Source organism: Centruroides vittatus, unplaced genomic scaffold (genome assembly GCF_030686945.1).
Source record: "Centruroides vittatus isolate TY-2023 unplaced genomic scaffold, ASM3068694v2 contig_3118, whole genome shotgun sequence".
NCBI lineage: Eukaryota > Metazoa > Arthropoda > Arachnida > Scorpiones > Buthidae > Centruroides > Centruroides vittatus.
This window is the reverse complement of record NW_027122009.1, coordinates 64,583-83,570: the sequence shown is the minus strand read 5'-3', so window position 1 is coordinate 83,570 and position 18,988 is coordinate 64,583. Positions and strand designations below refer to the sequence as shown.

The following is an 18,988-nucleotide window of genomic DNA, read 5'->3' as shown; positions in this document are numbered from 1 at the left end:
ATTGTGTTTCTTTAGATGTGTCTTTGCTGTGTTTGTTGTTGTTAAAAACTGATCCATGAGATCGACTCCATCCATATGATGATTGTACTCAATGCACACTTTCAGCTTTTCTTTGTTTTCCTCCTCTTGTCAGTATTGTTACTATTGATGCAGCATATGTTAACTGATAATTAGAATCTTCTTCCAGTCTTTCCAGTTATAAATTGAATCATGTAAACTGCATGCTGTTTAAAATAAAAAAGCAACAACAGATCAATTTTAAAACAAGATATTGCCGTTTTAAAAATTATGCAAAAATTTCAAATTTTGCATTGCACTATGATGCTTGCTTGCCCTTGAACTTTATATCCACATGTAAGAGGTAATAACTTGCTAATAACACTGTACAATAATTAAATGTTGAATGTAAAACTGTAATGGGCAATAAATACATTATATATATGGTGTGGGAAAACCTCCAGACTGGTGGCATAAGTCCAGAACTAAGCAATACAGTTGGAAGCAGCTAGGCACAGTGCTAACCTTGGAACCTATTATGCAGCTATCATGAGTCACTTGTCCCATGCTCATATTGTTTGTTTATAATGTTTTATTCTTACATATTCTAACCTGTTACATTTGCAATGCTAGAAAAAATTGATAGATTTTTATCATCATAAGGGAATTATCCATCATAAATATGATTCAACCAACCAGAAAATGAACAAGGAATATTATATTTAAGTTTTGTGGCATTTAAGGGATGCAGTCTGTCACAAAAGGCCAACATTGTATCAGTGTGTGCAAATGGCAGCTCCACCATGATGATGCAGAAGCATCACACCTTTTGCAGCAGTTCCTCATAAAGCATCAGTTTCCATGTGTCCAATATTCACTATTTGTTCCCTGTGACTTTTTCTTCTTTCCAAAAATCAAAAGCTATTTGAAAAGAAAAAAAGGATTTCAGGATGTTGAGGAAATAGAATGGAATATTACAAGGTAGCTATGTTAATTCAGAAGATGATTTTAAAATGTTTCAAGTGGTGGAAAAAGTGCTGGGGCTAATTCAAAGGTGGTTAAGTTATTTGTAATTATTGTAATTGTTTTCAAAGTAAATCCAATTTAGACACTTTTAAATCACACCATATATAACAATAATTGGCATGTTTCTCTATAGATTGGGTTCATGTTAATTAATGTGTATTAATAAAAATTAGAGATGGGTGCATACTATCTGCTTGAGTTGCATAATATTTTCAACATCCAAAAATTTCCTCCAAGCATCCAGAATTTTCCCAAAAATTATTGCACACTAGCACACACAACAACATTTTACAGATTACAGTGACCTTTCACTTATACATCTCTCATTTAAGAGACATTTTTCACTGGTCCTGGCTGAAGTCTAGGGGAGATAATGTTTAAAATCTTTCATTTGAACAACTCAGTTCTACACCCCTAAAAATAGTTCAGACTAATGTATTTTTCCCTTATTTTACTGTTGTGATTGTCAATCACAAGAACTGAATGGAGTCATTTTACTGTAAATCAAATGTGCCTGGAAAATAAGAAAACAGATAGGATCATCATACTGGACATAACATCTGTTTTTAGAAAGAAAATGACTGCTGGCTAATGTTTAGGTAAAACAAGTGGTAATATCATTTAATAATGTCTAAAAGTTTTGACATAAAAACAAAAATTTTTGTAAAGTTCTGTTTCAATTTTAGTTTTTTATGGTTCAGTAAGGAGGACTTGTCCTTACAGTAAATGCACAACTGTAAGTAGGTGGTAATGTAATGAGTGACTGAACTGATCAGAAACAAAGTAAACAATGTTTTAATTTCACTTTTAAAACACAATTTCCCTGTATTTACAACAAATTCCGTGTAATTGGAAAATTTTTCCAATTAATGTCTGCAGGCTTAGTTGAGATTCTACTCCATGTTATTCTAATGTTTTTGCAGTTATTAGCAAGGTTGAGGCTGAAGTTTTAAACACAAAAACATGTACGTTGGACATTCAGTGCTGCTTTCCTGTAAGCCTAGAAGTTTGACAATGGTGTTTGGAATGTCAGCATGATTCCACTGACTTTCCAAACACCATTGTCAAACTTCTAGGCTTACAGGAAAGCAGCACTGAACATTTGTCATACACGTTCTCACATTTAAAACTTAAGCCTCAACCTTGCTAATGTCATTGTCAGAAATTTTTTTATTGCAAATTTTTCTCAAATCTTGTTTGTACAGTTGAACGTATTCTGTATTTCTGCTGTCCTCAAACACAAATGTAAAGTTAATAAAAATAAATTTGAATAATACAAATATCTTCAATAAAATTATTGGAGATATTTGTATTATTCAATGTACTGACTATGTCTCTCCAGCATTTCTGGTTTAATTTGTGACAAGAAAAGAAACAGACTAGATCCTGATTGTGTTCAATGCTTTTTTTCATGAATAAAAAAAAGTCTGCAGTAGGTGAGAATGAGAACAATCATCAATTAATCTATTGTAGTTGATATAGAAAGTATCTAAAACCAAGCTACTTTAAAAGTCAAAATTAAAACGTACAGTGTGTTAGTTTTATTTTTTATAATTTAGTAAATTGTTTTTTTTTTTTTTTACTTTTTATTTTACTTAATTAATATATACAAATAAATAAAAATAAGTTTATGTAATGAATATTAAATGAAATTATTAATTAAAGTTATGTAAGATATTTAATAAGTATTCAGGTATTTAGTATTCAAAATATTTAAATATTTGAGATTGGTTAAATATTCAAATTTGAGAAAAATGACATTTGCCCATCTCTACAATAAATTAACTTTTTACTGAGTCTTTTAGTTTGGATAATCATTTCTATACAGTAATCACAATGCCATTTTTATAATAACAAATTTATAGTACATCATAATAAATTTCAATTTTATAATATGTTTTTGTTTTAGATTTTGACTTTATCCCACTTTGTGAGCACTAAGATGACAAGGTTAAAGTGATCATTAATAAATTAAGTAAATATAGAAAATTAACAACAAAAATAAGATTAATTCTACACAAAGATTGCAATACTGCATTAATATGATTTTCAGTGCCTTAGAATGTGATTATCTAACAGCATTTCTGTAAATACAGTAAACCCTTGATTTAACAGAAAAAATTTTTGGGTCATAGTTTATATGTGAAAATTAACACCCTGTTAATTTTAAAATGCTTTTAATATGTGATTAAATTAACAGGGTTTTTTTTTCAAATATAAGCATCGCTACTGTTAATTTCATGCCAGAATGGGAGTGTCTCAATATATTGGCAGCTGAGGACGAATAAATGTAAAAACTTTTTTGCATTTGTTTTTGTCAAACAAATGTCAACTGACCCATACCACTGGTGCTCATACATCTCCAAACCATGAAGCTGGCAGGAAACTTCACTGAGCACTATAACAACAATGGCTCATTAGCTTGACTGGCAGACCGAATGATACATTTGCTTTTGTCTGTTGCTGATAATTTAAAGTTTGACTTATCAGACCACAGAATTTCATACCACTTTTGTTGAGACCAGGAAAGATGTTCTTTGGTTCACTGTACCCATTTCTTCTTTTGATGTGCTGTTAGCAAAGGTTTTTCACATGCTGCATAGAACTGGAAATGTATTTCTTGCAGTCTCCTGCATGTTATGGAAACAGATAAATTTTTTCTAGTTGTACCATTCCATATTATAGTTACATTCAATATCTGTGGCATGGCAGTTGTTTTTTATGATTCTTTTAAAACTCCTATCATCAACTTTTGAAATTTTTCACTGATGTCCAGCAGCTTTGTTAGGTACAACATTGCCGTGGTTAGTGTAATAAACAATAATCTGGTGCACTGTTGTCTTGCTTAGTATTAGCTCTTTTCTAATAGCTCTCTCAGACATGCCACAACTTTGTTTAGCGATGATAGCATTCCTTAAATCTTCTGAAACAGCTTTACTGCTGGTTATTGTAGACAGAATGCAAAGGTTCGTAAATAAAACTAAAAAAGCACCATATATCATTCACAGGGTTACTGCAGGCTAAAGTGAGGCTAAAATAATCAGTTGTTTCAGAAATACTGCAATTGTAACGTTATTTAAATGCAAATTATCAGCTGGTCTATATTTATTGACATGGGTGATGCAGTGGTCTATGTTTTTTGATGCCTGTGACTCAAGTTTGACTGGCTCAATTTTGTTAAACCTGCAAGATATCAAGTTGATATTTAGCAAAAATAAAGATTAATTACTGCATATTTGTTCTAAATTATGTAAAACATTCATGCAACGAATCAAAGCTGCTACTTTTTAAACCTATTTATTGGATGACATTAACTGCGGCCTGGTCTAAGTTCATTGGTGACTCACTACAGTAGATATAACTTTTAATTAACTGGCCATGTTAAACAATGTTTTTTTGATTTAATATAACACTATGAATGGTAAAAAAAACTTTAAATGTTTAACAGAAATGCTATTTTATTGCATGCATATTAATAGCATTCTGTTTAGTGACATCACTTAAACACATGCTTTTGTCATGGTGTTCAGACAACACTGACTATATTTGTTCACTATCCTATTGGAATGTTTAATTTTACCTCTAGATTTGAATTTCTCTTTAGACCATCCATATTAAGATCTTTAAAATGTGACTTAAAATTTCAAGTTTAAATTTAACAAAATTAACAGTTTAAATATTGTATGACTGTAAAATTAAATAATTTCTGTGTAATGTGTTGTTAATTTTAAGTAATTTATGAAATTAAGGAATTATTTTAAACACTTTAATCAGATATGTAGATTATGCTTATGACTTTAGGATATTATTTTAAAAAAAAACTTGGAATTTTTAAAAATGAGATTATTTGGAAAACTTAAATTGGGTGAAAAATCTATATTTCTATGAAATTTTAAATTTGATTGTCTTATGATGGTGTATTCATAAATAAAAAAATGTATTGATAATGAAAGAAATGTATGTTTAAGACGTCTGAATTTTTTTCTTAAACAGTACCAATTGAGTAATCAAATACTAAATACAATATTAAATATAATCATTGTAGTAATTAATAATTTTTCAGTTTTGTATTAAACAGTAAGTCTAAATTTATATTTAACATAAAAATTGAATGAACAGTGTGTCGACTCATTGCAAATCATGGAAAAATAAATTTTCAGAAAATTTCTCCTTGCAAGGAAAATGGGATTTATTAGAATTTCAAATTACTTGGGATTTTTTTTTTTTATTGAAATTCTAATAAAATAGCTTATTTAAACTGACATCATAGTGATGAAATTAAAAAACAATTATTTTGCAAACATTCATAACACAGAAAATTAATGCATATGCAATTGAAAATGTATTGCATTTGGAATAGGTAGAGAGAAATTTGTTCAAGTGAATTGATAATATTTTACTGATGTTTTCATATAAAATGTGTTTTATGTGAAAATAAATAACCATTATTTGAATGTTAATGAGGTTACATTAAAGTGTTTGAAACATTTTATTATGTAAAAATCAGTTCACTGATGCCTGAACAGAATTTCTATTACTTCTATTATAAGTTCTATTAATCATACTTTTGATTCATGTTAAAAATCTGAACTGCCACATCAAATTAATGATTATATTATCCTTAGGAACAATTTTTTAACTGAAAATTTAATGAGAAATGATAAAAACAATGATTTTTAAAATGATATTATTTTAATTTTAATTTTAATAATACAGTAGACCCCCCCATAACACGGTAGATACGTTTTGTGTTATATGAATTCTGTGTTGTATGAGTCACTTAAATACATGAGCCAATCACAGCCCGGCACATGTGCCGTTCTTGGCTATGGCTATTTGAAAGGTTTTCTTCCATAAAATAACTGATTCTAGACTAATTTGACTCAACATTTCCAAATCACGTATAATTTTTTGGGAATGATCCATATAAAGTATGCTATAAACAAAAAATTGTAGGATTACTTACCAAGTGTGCACTGTTCAACGACGCCATTGCTTAAGCTTGTTGTCGTTGCAGAGCGGCTCATCGAACAGCGGGTGCATGTTTTCTGATAAGTTATTTTTCTGCGAAAAATTCACTGACCTTTGGAGACATCATTAATATAAATATAATTTTTATGGCCATTAAATAATAAATGGTTTTTAGTAGGTCTGCTGCTCGTTTAAACTCAACAGTTTGTGCAATGTCTGCTATTGGTCAGATTTGACCAATCCTGTCACGACACGAGTCGGTGATGACATTTTACCATGTTATACGAGTCTCTTTTAGCTTGTTATACAAATACAATCGCAATTTTTTTGCTGTGTTATACAAATCCATGTTATATGAACCTGTGTTATAGGGGGTCTACTGTATATCAAATATTTTATCAATTTTTTAAAAACTGTTGCTGCCTAAATTCTATCCCTCAAGTGAAAGCATAAGCATACATCCAAAAAATTTTAAACTTTTGAAATATTTTCATTTCATCTTAATCTTTTCTTAAAGATCATTGAAACTTTTTATTGTGTTTATCTTTAATTTTCACATGTACAGGAGGGTCTAATGATGTGTTCACTTGTTTATAATCGATCAGCGCAAATCGCAACCGTCAATCTTGTAACGGTCAAATTGTAACGGTCAACTCTTTGATAACAGGTGCGTGTCTGGGAATTGTAACGGATAAGTTACGGCGGTGCTGATCGATTATAAACAAGTGAACACATCATTAGACCCTCCTGTACAGTACAATGATCTTTGAAGGAAAATGCAGTGTTTGCCTTCAGACCATCTTTTAGAAACAGAATCTGACAGACTAATTTAAACAGTTCATGGAAGACCTGATTTAGCTCATTGTAGTTATTATTATTATTTTTGTTTTATTTTTGAAGCAGTAGAAGGCAACAGTCATATGAAAAACAAAGTAAAGTACAGTCAGTAAATGAACACAAGTAGATCAATGGTGATTGAACTATTTGAACACTAAATAGATCAATGAAATTTCAATTTTTGCAGATCTGCTTCTTCTATTTCTTCAACTCAATCCTTGCAAATCTGCAATTAATAAGAATATTGGAAATAAGCTATTTTAAGAATGAAAAAAAAATCTAAAATTTATCTGAAAAACCTGGAGAAGTCTTTTCAAGATTGAGTAGACACACTGTTAGAAAGTTTTAATTATAGTTTACAAAGTTTTTCTTACATTATGATTATCTTATAAAAAACCAGTTTTATTAATTTCTTTCAGACATTATAGTGTGATTACTCCTGATGGTATTGGGGAACAAGTTGATGATGTATTAGACCTTGAAGATATAAAACCACCTGTTCTTCCTTCTGTAGGAGAATTTTTTGATGTCCACATTGTACATACTGCACATCCTCATAATTTTATTGTTAAGTATTTTTTAATGACTCTAAATAATAAGTTTATAAATTTTGTTACACAGTAAATAAACTTGTGATTAGTTAGGGTTATCATGATTTTGAAATTTCAGGAATATGTGGTTATCCAAAATGAATGCTATCATTTCAAATTACTATAATTGTGTTAATTATTATTCGAGAAGTATGTGACATACACAATCAATAAAATGACCATTCTCTGAGTTTGCTATAAAGATAGAGCTCATTTTAATTTTTGTGGCCTGACATTTACAACATATACAAACACAATTTTTATGAGTATTTTTTACAATAGTGGCCATAAAAATTGTGTTACTGTGTGAAACTAGAATATTTAAGCTACAATTATGATAATTTAAGTTACAATTTCATTGGCTGTTGATCTGCAGTCTGGAAGACAGGTACTTTTTGAAAAATGTCCAATCAATTTTCTTTGGTTTGACAAATGCCACTCTTTTTATATGCTTTTTATTAACTTACTATGTTTGTCTGACCAATGTGTGTTGCTGACTACAATACAGATTTTAGTTTGCAAACAGTTTTAACAGTTAGCAAAAAATTAAAATTTATAAAAATCTCATAACAGATGGCATTATGTGTAGGGCAAATCTTTGCTTTTTTTAGTTTTACTGTCTACAAAAAATCCTATAACTCAATTTTTTACCCCCATCCCAGTTAAATGCTAAAACAAGAATTTTGTTAATTTACTGTTACATGTGAAACTAAAAGGCAGAAAGTGAAAAATATAAATTTTTAAAGAAATGCTTTTATTTTCATATAAATGCACGGAAAAGTAAAGAAAGAAAGAAGAAAAAAAAAAAAAACTTAGCTTTCGCAGTATTCTTGGTATTATGTACCAAAAATAAAAGCATGGGTCACTCATGTTTAGTTGTGGTCATAGTTACACCTATTAATTTTTATGGGCTTTCCATGCTTTTATTTTTGGTTACATAATACCAAGAATACTGTAAAAGCCAAAGAAATTTTATTTTTTAGTGCATTTATATTTATATGAATAAAAAGCATTTCTTTAAAACTTAATATATATTCATTAAACTAGAAGCCAAACTAAGGTAATGTCTGTTGATCAGACAGAGAAGGTTTATCAGACATACACTAATCCATCACTCTGTTGCCTAAATCAGAGGAAGATAAGAGTAACTAAACTAGAGTAAGATTTAGAATTTCTGTGTCGGGAAGTGACATAAGTGGGTATATTGCTTTGATTTAAATCTCTATGTTGAAATACTCACCAAAAGTCTAGTAGATAAACTTTGGGATTTCTTTCCTTGCATCCAAAATACAGGGTTATTCATAAGTCCATGAAACATTTTAAAAAATTTATTATTTATAAACTATACAGTAGCTCATTTTTTCCAAGTGTACTGTACATATTTATGCCAACTGTGCAATATCTGTTTTTATAGGCAAGTAAAAAACTTTATCTACTGCCTTCAAAATTGTTTATAGTTGATTGGACAGCAATGCAAAATATCATCCCAAGAAGACGAAAAGTTCATTCAATTGGTCATCATTTATTGTCAGATCTAATTTTCACAAAAATATTATGCTGTGCATGGTTTGCTTCAAAGCTTATGGATGAAGGGAACTTTTTATAAATGTTAATAAAATATATTTTGTTATTGATGATCTAAAAAAACCCTGTGAGTGTAAAAAACAGCAGTTGTTCTACAATGCATGAGATATTGTGTAACTTATTATTTTCCTTGTTTTTAGAATAAGTACTGTACATCCTATCTCATGTACTAGTACATTTGCTTCAATCAATTAATAAAATGTAGTTTTTATGTCACTGATGATTTATTATCTGAATTTACTAATTTAAAAAAGTTTTTAATTAGATGTATTTTTAACAAAAAAATTCAAAAATGAATTTCAAAGGCAGAGGTTAAAAAAGGAAAACTGCATATTTTTTACTAGAAAATAAGTAGACAAAATGTATAAACCTGTGTAATTTACAATTATTTTATGCAAAAATTGAATTCTGATTTGGAAAGGAAAAAAAGGGTCTCTCTTGAGACTTGAAACAACAATCTCATACACGAGTCGAGCACTCTGCTATAAAGCCATGTGACATTTGGGAAAATTGTTCAAAAATTGTACTCATGAGTCATTTGCAATTTTTTTTTTAGCTTTGAGTTTTTGAAAATGTTTGAGAAGTGTACTGCTTCCCTTTGCTTAATAGATTCATATCAAGGTTTTTCCACACAAACAATATTATTGAAATCCCTGGAGACCACATTGTAAGGTCTTATTAGTTAGACTAACTAGTTCTCAAGTGGGTAGAGTACATTGATGTACCAAAGTACAGATCACCACATTCCATCACCACAAGGTGATGGGAAAACACGGTGACATGATATGAAATTGTCCTGAATGACATAGGTTTTTGTGTCATGAAAATGTTCTGTGTTTGTTAGAATTAGCTTGGCAGATGAAATGCTTTCTTAACTCACTGCATTCAAAGATCCATTTATATAATGTAGTCTGCTTACACCTTTACTAGATATGCAGCCCAATATCATTTGACTCACCAGAAAGTTTACTATCTGCAATAAATTAAGCAATCCCTGTTATTGGTCTTGTCTTTTCTATTTCTACATAGGTTTTTCTGTTATATTTGTGCAGACTAAATTCGATTCATCTGAAAATATATAAAAACACACAAAAATTGTGGGTTTGGATCATAATCCCAAATGTTGAAATCCCAAAAGATCAAAATTCCAAAAGGTTAAAATGTCAAAAATCACAATCCTGAAAGATTAAAATCCTGAAGTGGCTGAAACCTCAACTCTCAATGAAAAGTTTGGTCTGTATATGAGTGCATGTAGAATGGATTTCTGCAAACCCAAAACAATATAGAAGCATGGCACAGAAGTTGAGAAAATTTAGTGGAGAATGCTCATTTTGGTGTATATTGAATTATTGAAGAATTTCAAAAAGTGCAATGTTATGTATAAAATTAATATGAGTATATTGTCTGAGGAGAACCATGCCAAAAGAAAAAGTAGATACTCATCACAAAACAAGACTTCAAAGTATAGTTAATGATTGTGAAAGTCATTCAGCTCATATGGACTACCTCTATGCAATTGCCCATAATCTTTCAATGTAATGTGCTTTTTCTTATGTTGAGATTTCTGTTTTCTTCCCCACTATTTAAAATTTTCAGCATTGATTTTTATAATTCATAATTATATATACACCCATACCTCGCTCTACGGCCTAGATACGTTCCACGAAACTTGGCCGCAAAGCGAAAAGCCGTATAAGGAATCAATTATTGTAATACAAATTCATACAAATTCAATGGGATCGGTTCCAAATTTGTTAAATATGTAACATGGTTTATCATTCAAAATGCATTTTATCTTTTTATTTCATTTAAATAAAAAATACATACATAACAAGTACATACTTTTGTATATAAAATAATAACAGACTCCAAAAACCAACAATAATCTATAAACAAAAATGAAACAAACTTTATGTTACATAAAATATGTGTATGTATAAATACATAATTTTTTTTTAAAATGGCTTTAATCTGAAGACGATGAAGAAATGGTAACCTGCAGATCACTGTCGTCATCATTTTTCGCTGGTAAGGATGGGCCAGGATTAAAATAATCGTTTAACGTTGTTTGTCTTGCCTTCTTGTCTATTTCGTTCTTCAGTGATTTATAACAGCTAATGGCTGAGTTAATTCCTCGAGAAACTTTAGCGCTACGTTCGACGTCAGGATCGTTTTCAAGGAAGATGTTTATTCCTTGTTCGAAATAGGAAAAGCTTTCGACAAATTTTTTGATGTTAGCTGTTTGGATACAACAGGCTCTGTCTCTTCATCAAATGCCGGTTCTGCTTGCAACTGAATGAGTTCCTCATATGAAAGGGGTTCCCTATCAGCTTCAAGTAGATCAAGCACATCACGTTCGTTCAAACCTTCAAAACCGAGATCATGTGCTAGATCCAAAATATTTTGCCTAATTTCAGGAAGGAAATTAACTTCTGCATCAGTACTTTTTACACATTCTGGCCATATTTTTTTCCAAACATGGTTCATTGTTGTTAATTTTAATTCCTTCCATGATTCACTGATGCTGTCAACAGCATCTTTGATGTTATAGTTTTTCCAAAATGTTTTAATTGAAGATTTACCATCGGTTTCCCTTATAAGTTGTCGGAAAGTTCGGCGTAGGTAATATGCCTTAAAAGTGGCTTTTGCACCCTGATCCATTGGTTGGATCAGAGCTGTTGTATTTTTCGGAAGGTACTCAATCATGACATCTTCAGATAGTTCGGATAAATTAGTAGGATGCCCTGGTGCATTATCCAAAATTAGCAAAGCCTTGTTGCTTAAGTTTTTGTCTGGCAAATATTTTTTCACTTCTGTACAAAAGTGATTTTTGAACCAATTCTCAAAAATAGCTTTAGTCATCCAAGCTTTCTTGTTGGATCTCCATATCACGGGTAATTGATTTTTATTTAGTCCTTTAAGAGGACTTGGATTTTCGGACAAATATATTAAAAGTGGTTTTAGCTTAAAATCACCCACGGCATTTGCACCAAGTAGCAAAGTTAATCGTTCTTTAGACACCTTATACCCAGGCGCAGATTTTTCGGTTTTTGAATTGTACATGCGATCAGGCATTCGCTTCCAATAAAGCCCTGTTTCGTCTACGTTAAACACTTGTTCAGGTTTATAACCACCTCTTTCAATAATTCCCTTTAAAATGTAGAGATATTCCTTAGATGCGGCCTCATCGGCGCTAGCTGCTTTACCTTTTATTTTCAAATTATGCAAATTAAACCCATTTTTAAATTTTTCAAACCATCCTCGGCTTGCTTGGAATGTGACATCTTCAGCAGATTCATCGGTATCTCCATTCTTCAAATTTTCGAAAATACTTAAAGCTTTTTCCTGGATAGTAATTTGACTCATTGGCATTCTCCGTTTGTTATTGTCCTCAATCCATATAATCAATAGTTTTTCCATTTTTTCCATAATCCAGTTTCTTCGGCATGTTAATCTCGAGACATTTAAAGGTGCAGCAGATTGCAAATATGTTTTAATGTCTTCTTTTTTATCGCGAATAGTTTGAATGGTAGATTTCGCAAGTCCCATTGCCTTGCAAATTTCAACAATTTTCTCTCCAGCTTCTATACGACGTAATACTTCTAGTTTAGTTCCTAGTGTAACTGATTTTCGGCATCTCTTTTTATCAGTCTCCGAAGTCGATAATCGTTTCAGTGGCATTTTGTCTAAAAAATAATGAAATTATAAAATAAGTTTAATAAAAAAATACATATTAAAAATTTTTAATTTTTACATACATACATATGTACTGTACTTACGTACCAAAAATGTCCCTAATTGTTTCCAATTTTTCCAGTTAATGTATAACAATCAGTAATAAATATGTACATAAAACACTCACAGACAAGTCTAAACCAGCCTCTTTATGAGCCCACACTGAATAACGCTCGTAAACAAGAGGAAATAGAAAATAGTGTGCATTGAGATTGCGCTCGCGCAAGATTGGCAACATGTAGATATATCGACATCGAAAAAAAGTTTTTTTTGCCGTTATAGCGAAACATTTTAGGCCGTAAATCGAAAACGTGCCTTAATTGAAGAGGGTCGTTATAGCGAAATGCCGTATAAAGAGCGGCCGTATAGCGAGGTATGGGTGTATTTGATTTTAGTTACTATGTATTAATGTAATAACAGTGAATATATGTGTATTATGTATAGTGCATATGTATTGATTGTTACTGTTATTAAATATTTTATTGTGTAAAAGGGGCTATAAAGTATTCTGTCAAGTGTTTATATGTTTCTCAAATCAATTATATTTAAAAATGTAAATAAATGTGTTTTAAAGATTTATTATTATTTTTCCCAGGATTATATTTTAGAGATTTTAATCTGTCAGATTATGATTTTTTGGGATTATGATTGGCACCAAAAAATTGTATACTTTAATTTGATATTTGTAATTAATTTACAATCATAAATGTTTATTTCATGATGTATTAATTTTGTTTTTTTTTTTGTATGATAGTGTCAGTCTTGGAAACATGGAGCAGAATTAGATTTATTGTATGAAGAAATGCAATCATTTTATTCATCAGAGGTAATATTTTATACATTATTGTTTGCAGTAAATGCTTATTAATGTGAACTGTGGGGGCAGAGCAGTGAGCTCAAGCCCTTCTTACCAGTGTTGTGTCAATGGATGGTGTGATTGTAGGTGAGTGGGAGGTTAGCAAGGTTGGAAATACATGAAGGATAACACTCTGTTTTGACATAAATGTAATACATTTAATATGCGAAGAGCATATAAAAAGTAAAGGCTTGAACAATACATTCCACAGACATTAACAATTCTATTTGGTTATGGGCTACCGTTTGTAAATAGTCCGTTATTAACAGAAGTGAAATACACGGATTAAACTAATTTGTGTGTCTATTTAGTTTCCCTGATGCTAGTCTAATTTACAAACTACCTTTACCCAAGAGAGAGTTTACATCTACTTGTAGGTAAATACCTCTTATGTTACGTTGATGTGGCAACCTATTTCGGAATGGGTCCTAGTCAGTGGAGTAGAGTAGAGGTCCGAAACATCTAGTGGGTAGGAGGCTTACTTTGGACGAAGGCTGATCACAGAGGGAGCCAGGAGGGGTGATGGAGATATTGGCAGGTGGCATTCTTCTTTGTCGCTTTGCATATGGTGTCTCATTATGTCCACTGTTGTCTGCCCAGGTGATCTGATACAACCCCTTTTTATACATGATTCGCGTGAGAACTGACTGATGCAACTCATGATGTAATGTGTTTGAAGTTCGATTTAAGTCTGGGTGTTGCAGATGTGTGCTGTCAAGAATCGGATGTATGAACGATTTATGGGTATTTTTTATCCACTATTATTACTCATTTTACCTCATAAATTCATTTGTTTGACAGTTTTTTATCATGACTAATTGCCTGTATTGACTAGGGTCAGGACTTAGGTTACAACCTGAGTAATACTTGTCGATTTAGAGGGATATCTGACCAGTTTTATCTGTTAAGAAATCACGAGAAATAGGACGTGTGTGAGTTTTTCCCACTTTGACATCTTTTCCTCATTTGACCTTTTGCTTGCCTTTTTCGGCATCATATTAAAATATTACTTTAATTATTTAATTATTCCCCTCTGAATGTCACATTAATTTGTAGTTAATAGACTGTATTATCATTTCCCATTTTTGTTAAGATATTATATTATGCATTAATTCAAAATTTTAAGATGCTTTTAGATAATTCAAATAAAAATTACTGTAATTGCACTATACATCACAAATGATTATTATTATTATTTAAATAAGGGAAAGATGCCTTAACCAAATTTTATATTTGATCATTCTAGTTATACATTGTTTTCTCTTTTTAATCTGTACTGGAATCTTTGTAGAATTTTAAGTCATTCCAGAGTTAAAACATAAAATTTTTCTGGAAATTAGTTTTGATTTAATAGATAAAGTGTATTTTCCTTTTTTCTGCTTGTTGTGATGTTTCCTAGATTTTTATTGCGTTTTTAGATATTTTTGATAATCTTTAAAGTTTTGAATCCTTAGAATTTGAGTTAACAAGAATTTATTGTGTGTGGATACACACACACACCAAAAAAAAAACGTATTGTAATACATGCACAAAATTCCAAAAAATAAGGATAATTGTCCAATTCATAGATAGAACAAACAAATAAACAGTAGAAAATATATGCAAACATTTTCAGACAATAAAATGAAAGTATGTAGTTGAATGTTCTATTTAAAAACATCAGTTTATGCAAGATATGCAGGTTTTGTAAATACAGCAATAGCATGGTACTCTTTCCGTTTAATTATTAAGGACAGTTTATTGTTTTACTGACAGTGATAAAGCTACAAAGACACTGTACAGAATTTTATGAAAGAAAGAATTACTAGGCTAGAAGCAGACCAATTTCAGACAGATGTGTTCAGGACTCTGAATGTGCTACAAAGCATTATATCCAGATTTCAAAGAACAAGATGATGAATATGAACCTAAAGGTGGATGTCCAAGAGTTACCACTACTCTATAGAACAACTATTTGACATTAATGGCATGTGTAACAGAAGAATGTCTAGTAGTCATCTCTTTGCAGAGTTGTCTCTGTTAGTTTCACAACAAGCTGTCTGTAGGGACCTTTGGGCAAATGTCTTTTTCCCAAACACCCTGTACATTTGTGTTCTGTTGACTCCTGAGCATAGAAAAGCCCACTTAAGATTGTATCAAAAACATTAGACATTGGACAGTGAATGAATGAATGTTCTGTTCACTCACAAGTCCAGATACAGTCCACAGAATGATTCTTGTTAGATTAGAATCTGGAGAGAGTAGGGAATCCAATACCATCTTATGAACATCATGGAAAGATACCAGTTTGGAGGTGGTGGCATCTTGGTCTAGGGTGGCATTACACTTAATGGCCACACTGATTCTACCTTTATTGTGAGGAGTGTCATTACAGTAAGAAGGTACAGACAAGGTTTGGGAACTCCATGTAAAACTTTTCCAAAGTATTGAGTGCAGATTTCATATTCATGGATAAGAAGTCATTGACAAGTGCAGCTCTGTGTGTGGGAACATCCACACATGACTTTCTTGACTGTGAAGATATTTGCAGTCAAGAAATGACCAGCCTGATCTCTGGACCTAACTTCCATAAAACATGTGGAATGCTCCAGGGAGCCAAGTCTGATGGATGCAGCTTCATCCATCAGACTCCACTAAGAACACTAAAGGAGTTTCAAGATATTCTTGTACAAAAATGGACTTCCTGATAGAGCTAATAAACATTATAACCAGTATGAGCAATTACTGTGCAGTGTACAGTACATGGATGCAGGAGACAACCACATGTTATATTAATAATTTTCTGATTTATAACAATGCTTAGTACTTATTTCTTTTGATTTGATGTAATTTAGTTTAAGTTTTTGTTTATAAATTGTTTTGTTGCCTAAAGAATATAATTTACTGTTTGTATGTTAAGTTTCAGTGTTCTGATACATAGTTTCCAAAATACAGGTTAAATTAATAGTTATGCTTGCATTTTTGAACAGGAATGTTGATATGGCTAGGTTAAACTTTTTTATTACCCTTTTGAGTTATGTTTAGAAATAGCAGGTTTCTTTGTTAGATTTTGCTTAGTTATGTAATTCATTCAATGTGTGACTATTTAAATAATGATGATATAATTTATAATAAAATTTTTATAAATTTTGCAGTTATTTGTATACTTTTGTTTTATGTTTAGGTCAGCATTTCTCAACCTGGGGTTTGCAACCCCCAAGGAGGTTGCAGTGATATTAAAGGGGGGTCGTGAGACAATAATGAAATCATTTTAGAGAAAAAATCATTTATTATAAACTTATAAATGTTGTACTTACAAAAAGTACACATGTAAGGAAAAGAAATTAATGTGATGGTTGCATTAGTTTTTCATTTAAAATTTTTTCCATATGTGGATCAAATTACAAAGAGCACGTACACATCAAGTTGGAACTTGTAAATTATTCATGTATGTACACGTCATACATGCATGTTCATACCCATCGCTATAAATGCAGCGACATAAAATAATAGGAATAGTAGTATTACATTTTTTATACTGTCAGTATTTTCTTAATGTATAAAATTAGTGCAGTGTGATTATATAACAGAGATGGGCAAGCAAGAGTTCAATGGGAGCCGAAATGTAGGTTTTGCAAAATGCATGGGAGCTGCAGTTCTGTACTGTCATGGCGGATAGTATGGTAAGGCAGGGAAGGATAGGGTGTTCCCCATCCGGGTCGAGAACTTGTTTTCAAAGAATAGATTTGAAATGTCAATTTAATTTATTGCACCAACTTGGAAATAAATTACTAAATATTACATATATATAATTACATATTTTCACAAAATTGTGGAAATAAAATTGTAAAAATAATGATAAAAGGCAGAAATTAACACTTTCATCAAGAGCTGCATGTAACTCAAAAAGAGCCACATTTGCCCATGTCTGTTATATAATATGTAAAAAAATTAACATTTATAATTACAGTCAAAATTCAATTAGTAATAGTGAGGCTTACTGTTATTATTCCTTTGGGTGGGGTGTCACAAAATATTAATTTTATTTATATTTACTATTTGGGGGGTTGTGGAGCTAAGAAGGTTGAGAATTGCTGGTTTAGGTGATATGTGTTCAAAATATATTTGACTGTCATAGTTTGAATTTTATTTAGAGTAAGTTTAATTATTTGATTTTAGATAATTACACAACATAACTGAACCACTTGAATATATCAAAGCATTAAGAGCCATCTTAAGAGGAAAAAACGTCATAATACTGTTTGTACTCATAATTCAAAGTGTTCATTGTAGAAAATAATATTAATTCTTTTATATGACCGAACATAAAACCCCATATGAGCAAGTGAATTTGTTATATAATGCAACATAAGGACAGAAAAAGGAAATACTGTATTTAAAATTCTTTTTGTTAACACACATTCACTTAAACTTTTTTATATTGTGGAACAATTCAGTTAAATACAGTTTAACCCATTTATAATGTCATTCGTGGGATCATCAATTTTTTGATGTTATAATTGAGTGTCGTTATCTGCAGGGTCATAATTTCAGTCTAATAAAACATACCAAGTGTGTTTAAGAATCTATTATAAACTCCATTCTAATTTTACATCGTATGTATCACCATAAAATTATTTCCTAATGTTAATACAGTATACTGTATTTATTATGATAGTAATAATTTATTATCCTATGTATAAAAATGCAAACTACATGTTTAAATAAGCTTTATTTACATTGATGTAATTAAAAATTTCAAAAATTACATTTTATAAGAAATTTCTATTTGTCTTAAATTTCAATAATGGTGGTACTTCCAGTTTTGAGAATAATGTTGAATCAAAAGGCAACAAAAGGTTGAATTAATGTATGCCAATTAAAAATAATTCAATTATTTCTTTGTAAACTATTTGATTTAATATGTTATATTAAAAATAATAGAATATTTAACAACTAGTAGCCCGGGACGCCCCCTAGTGGGCGTTTTAGCAGTATTACAAATTTCTATGAGGCATGTTTAATGCACTTAATATATGAAAGTTGTGCGCGCTTAATTTTTAAAAGTTTGATGCACTTAATCTTCTATATATATAACCCATTCAACAGGTGTCCGTCCTTCCTTCCGTCTGTCCGTCCATTCGTGCCATGAAAGGTTTCTATTATTATATTAAAATATTAGCTTAACTATTTCACTTATCGTTTTATCGTAGCGGTTCAAATCTATCCGGTTTTTCGTTATTCGCCCCCTAGTGAACATTACAGGCATTCCGTGACAGTAATAAATTCCTATTACAAATATACTGAATTATTTATATTGTTATATTGACCAAATAATAATGTATTGGCCAAATGAAGAATAATAATTTATATTGCTAATTTAAATAATAATTAAAATTGTTAATTTAATTTG

General features: G+C 30.7%; 1 protein-coding gene across 2 annotated transcripts in view; it reads left to right on the top strand.

The window, feature by feature from the left end:
- Positions 1-18,988, top strand: part of tapas — a 191,314-nt gene that overhangs the window by 161,174 nt on the left and 11,152 nt on the right. For both annotated transcript variants that reach the window (XM_067267916.1, XM_067267917.1), the window contains 2 exons: positions 7,251-7,398; positions 13,495-13,566. In XM_067267916.1, the coding sequence (XP_067124017.1) occupies positions 7,251-7,398; positions 13,495-13,566 (220 nt within the window). The remainder of the gene's footprint in view (positions 1-7,250; positions 7,399-13,494; positions 13,567-18,988) is intronic.